Source organism: Mirounga angustirostris, unplaced genomic scaffold (assembly GCF_029215605.1).
Source record: "Mirounga angustirostris isolate CCGP_5_RB_7025 unplaced genomic scaffold, mMirAng1.0.hap1 SCAF_16, whole genome shotgun sequence".
NCBI classification, from domain to species: Eukaryota; Metazoa; Chordata; class Mammalia; order Carnivora; family Phocidae; genus Mirounga; species Mirounga angustirostris.
In genome coordinates, this window is record NW_026991724.1 from 51150861 (window position 1) to 51154757 (window position 3897).

At 63.3% G+C, this 3897-nt stretch overlaps 1 protein-coding gene across 4 annotated transcripts in view; it reads right to left on the reverse strand.

Annotated features, from left to right (window-relative positions):
- The window catches only part of PRKD2 (protein kinase D2), a 34622-nt gene extending 32836 nt beyond the window's left edge, over positions 1–1786 (reverse strand). The window contains exons 1-2 of one of the 4 annotated variants that reach the window (XM_054511469.2): positions 1390–1786; positions 507–953 (exon numbers count right to left, since the gene is read on the reverse strand). In XM_054511469.2, the coding sequence (XP_054367444.1) occupies positions 507–746 (240 nt within the window). In that variant the 5' untranslated portion in view covers positions 747–953; positions 1390–1786. Of the gene's footprint in view, positions 1–506; positions 1217–1333 lie in introns of all 4 variants that reach the window. The other 3 variants (XM_045891796.3, XM_064580393.1, XM_054511468.2) reach the window with 3 other exon arrangements.
- Between the last annotated feature and the right edge of the window lie 2111 nt (positions 1787–3897).

The window sequence follows — 3897 nt, forward strand, 5'->3', positions numbered from 1 at the left end:
CCTGGGGGAGGGCAGAGATTGGGCTCGGGAGACCTCACTTGCCCCTGGCAGCTGGGGCAGGCACGCACACCCACACATGTCATCCGATAGTCATGGCCAGCACGGCTTCAATTTCTCCTGTTTCCACCAAATGGGAGATGGAAGGGGATAGGCTTGAATGGAGAGGTCCCCCATCTGAGGCCCCCACCTACCCCTTCCTCCCCACTTCGACACCTAGCTGGCCCCTCCCTTCCTCCCTGCTGGCTGCAGAAAACACCACCACGCAGGGACACGCAATTTGGGGAGGCCTTTGGGGCACCCCGCCCCTGCCCAGGCCTCCCTCGAATGGGTCGTGAGATGAGGAAGCAACTGGGGGCTAAATGCCCCATCCCCATCCCCCCCAGTCGCCCAAGGCTTAATCCTCCTTTTCCCCTTCCCCTGTGCCAGGCTCCTGGCCACCTCTGCCGGCGCCCCCCCCCCCTCCGGACCTCTCCCCAAGCTGGTTGGGAGGAACCCTGCGCTCTTACCTTCTGGTCCACGATGGAGCAAGCCAGCTGCTTCACATGGGCCAGCTCAGAGGCGGTGGGCAGCAGCACAAACTCGCGGGTCAGCCCGATCTGGATGTGGAAGGAGACCCCGGAGCTCGGAGCTGGGACCTGGGCCAGTTGCGGTGGTGGCGACTGCAACTCCAAGCCGCCGGGGGGCGGAGGAGACCCCGGCCCGGGAGAGCCTGGGAGCCCGGCGAGATGGGAAGGGGAGGCGGCCATGGGGGGCGGGGGGCGGGGGGGGGAGTCCCGGGACCCGCCGCCCGGCGCCGGCCGCCCGGCGCCCACCCGGGATGAGGCTGAAGGAGCCCGGGGAACCCGGGTCACTGGATCCGAGGGAGCCCGTAAGATGGTGGTGGGAGCGCGGGAATCCCGGGGATACGAGAAAAGAAATCTAGCAGGTTGAGGGCACTCGAGGATGGCGGGACCCTGGGAAATTAAAGAAAGGCAATCTAGTGGGTCAAACGCTCGGGAGTCATAAAGGAGAAATCTAATGGTTTGAGGGACCCAGGGCTTGAGAGATTCCAAGAAATCAAGAAAATCTAGTAGGTCGGAATCTCAGGGATCAGGAGAGCCCAGGATCCAAACCCCTTGAGGAGAGAAAGGCTTGAGAAGGCAGCAGCGGGGAATCCCAGAATACAGTGGCTCTGAGACGAGGATCCAATTAAGGCGGTCCGCGGGATTCATCAGACCTTGGGGGTGGAGGACAGGAGTCTCTGAGTCGGGGATCGAGGGGATCCCAAGGATCCGACGGGCCCGGGGATGGGCAAAGGGATCCCGAGGGCCGGGGTGCTAAGGGGGAATCTCACGGGTCTCAGAAGTTGGAGAAAAGTTCGGTCGGGGGCCGCGGAGAAGGGGGCGTTACCGGCGGCAGTTTGGTGGGGGGAAGGGAGGGTCACCCGGCGCTCGGCGCCGGTGGCTCTTTTCCCCCTCCAAAGTTTTAACTCTGCGGCTGCGGCCCAGGAGGAAGTGTCCCGAGCGATGGCGCAGTCGGCCAATCCGCGCGGGCCTCGGTGACGTCGGAGAGGGGCGGAGCCTGCTGGGGGCCGGGGGCCGGGGGCGGAAGCGGAGGGCGGGCCCGGCACCTCGGGGTTGGGGGCGTCGCCTGCCCCGCCCGGGTCCGGGTGTCTGGGGTGCGAGATGCAGGGCAGGGATCCGGGACTGATTCCTTCCCCCAACACACCCAAGTCCGGAAAGTTAACTATTCCCTGAGCTGGAGAGGAGGGGCGAGCCACCGTCGTGGGGCCGGGGCTGAGGAGGCGCCTGGCCCTTTAAGGAAGGGGGCCGTCTAGTCTAGCCTGGCCTGCATCCGGCGCCCACCGCAGGGGAAAGGGTGGGAAACTGGTGTCAGGTCCAGCCCGCTCTCGGACCTCTGGGCTCGGCCCACCTCTTCTCAGGAGCGTCGTCCTCCCCATCCCCCACCCCTGCCCAGGGGAGGCGGTGCTGTAGAGATCCCCAGCCCATTACACAGGTGGGAAGACAGAGACCTCCGGATCTGCCAAAGGTCCTTGCCTCCTGTCTGTCTCTGGCAGCCTTGACGAGGTGCATGGAGGCAACTGGAGGGGCCGGGGCTGGGTTATCTGTGCAGGGCCGGTCAGGCACAGGGCGGGTGGAGAAGGGGTGTAGTTTCCCTCCATCAGCTCCCCACTCTGCCCCAGCCCTCGGGAGAGTGAAGAGCCACAGACCTGGGGGTGCCTTAAGGGGCCATAGTAACTAGGGAAGACAGCACACCCACCCCACGTCCTCGATGAACTGATTGTTTTCCGGGGGCAGCGTGCACGTGTCTGTCTCTCTCTGTGACTTTAGGTAGGTGGCTTCCCCCGAGCCTGTTTCTTAGATGGAACAGTAATCGGACTGAGCCCAGAGGGTCTTTGGGGGGATTACTGAGATCGTGACACAGGGCTGAAGTTCAGTAGGTGGTGGCTGGCACTGAACTTTGCAGAGATAAAGGGGTGGGCACCTCAAGCTCTCAGGTGTTTAGGAGTCCGTTCATTCTGTCAGTCATCCAGCAAGCATTGAATGCCGGCCTACTGTGTGCCAGGCTTGTGCTAAAACAGCTCTTCTAGCCCTTTCAGGAGCAACTCAGACTGGATTTCTCCTCCCCAGCTAATAAGAGTGGCCGCCATTTAGTTTACATTCAGGAAACTGAACCCCCTAGGGGCAAAATGACTTGTCCAAGAGCACCACTAGACTTGCTGCCACCCCATCCCCTCCACTGAGGGGTCAAGGCCTGACTTTGAGCTTCAAAGGCATCCCAGTAGATGGGCCACCCGCCCACCTGGGTTCCAGACCAGCAGGGCTGGTTGGGGATGAGGGCCTCAAGAGGAGCCCCCCCTCCCGCTAAAGGGCTGCTGGGGGCAGCTGAGGTTGGTACAGCAGTGACTGCCACCACATCCGGGGGCTGGCTGGGGCTGGGGAAGGAAGTCTGAGGCTGGAGTGAAAACCCAAACCACCACCTGGGGAAGCTGCTCAGAGCCCTGAGGGATGAGGGCGGAGCAAGGCCACGTGGAGCTCGCAGCTAGGCTCCTGTCAGTGTCACCTGATGGCCATCTGGCCACCTGCATCCTTCTTCAAGTGTTCCCGGGGCCCCGAGAGGGGCCAGGTCCTATTCTGGGCACTGGGGCACAGCCCCTGGCAACCCAGGGGGTGGGCATTAGCATCAGGCCCGTTGTACAGAGGATGCTGAGGCCCTGAAAAGTGCAGAGGGAGCCCCATGGGACTGGCTATGAATTAGGACCCGCTGGGGGTCCTGAACGCCTCCCCACCTCATTTTCTGTAACTTGTGCTCACGATCCCCACTTCCTGAGCCTGTTGTGAGGCTCCAGTGAACCAGCATGTGAGGAACTTTGCACGGGGTCTGGCTCCTGCTAAGCACGTAACTGACCTGGTGCAGGGACGGGACTCCTCAGGGCACCTGCAGTGAGGGACCGGGCGCCCCCATCACCTGCACCCTTGCGGCAGCTCCCAGCAGGGCGCAGGCTCTCCCGTCCCCACTCCATGTGGGCTGACGGGGCGGGGGGCGGGGGGAGAGAGCGCAAGAGGAGGGAGCAGAAGGGGAAGGTAGTGATCTGTCACCTCACATCATCTGCTTGCCAGGGCTCTGCCCCCAGGCTGCTGCTGAGGCCCCTGGGGAGGGAGTACTTAGGAACAGAAAGGAGGGGCATGGGGAGATTCGGTCCTGTGCCCCCATTTCCGGGCCTCCACCCACACCCTGCCCAAACTCTGGGCCCCTCTCTTCCCACCCCCCACCCTACCACAAAACCCAACCCATCATATCCCCTCCCTGAGCTCCACCCAGCCCAGGCAGAGCCCAAGACTCATCTCCCGAAGTCCCTGGCTCCCTCAGGCCCCTGACAGTCAGCACCACCACCCA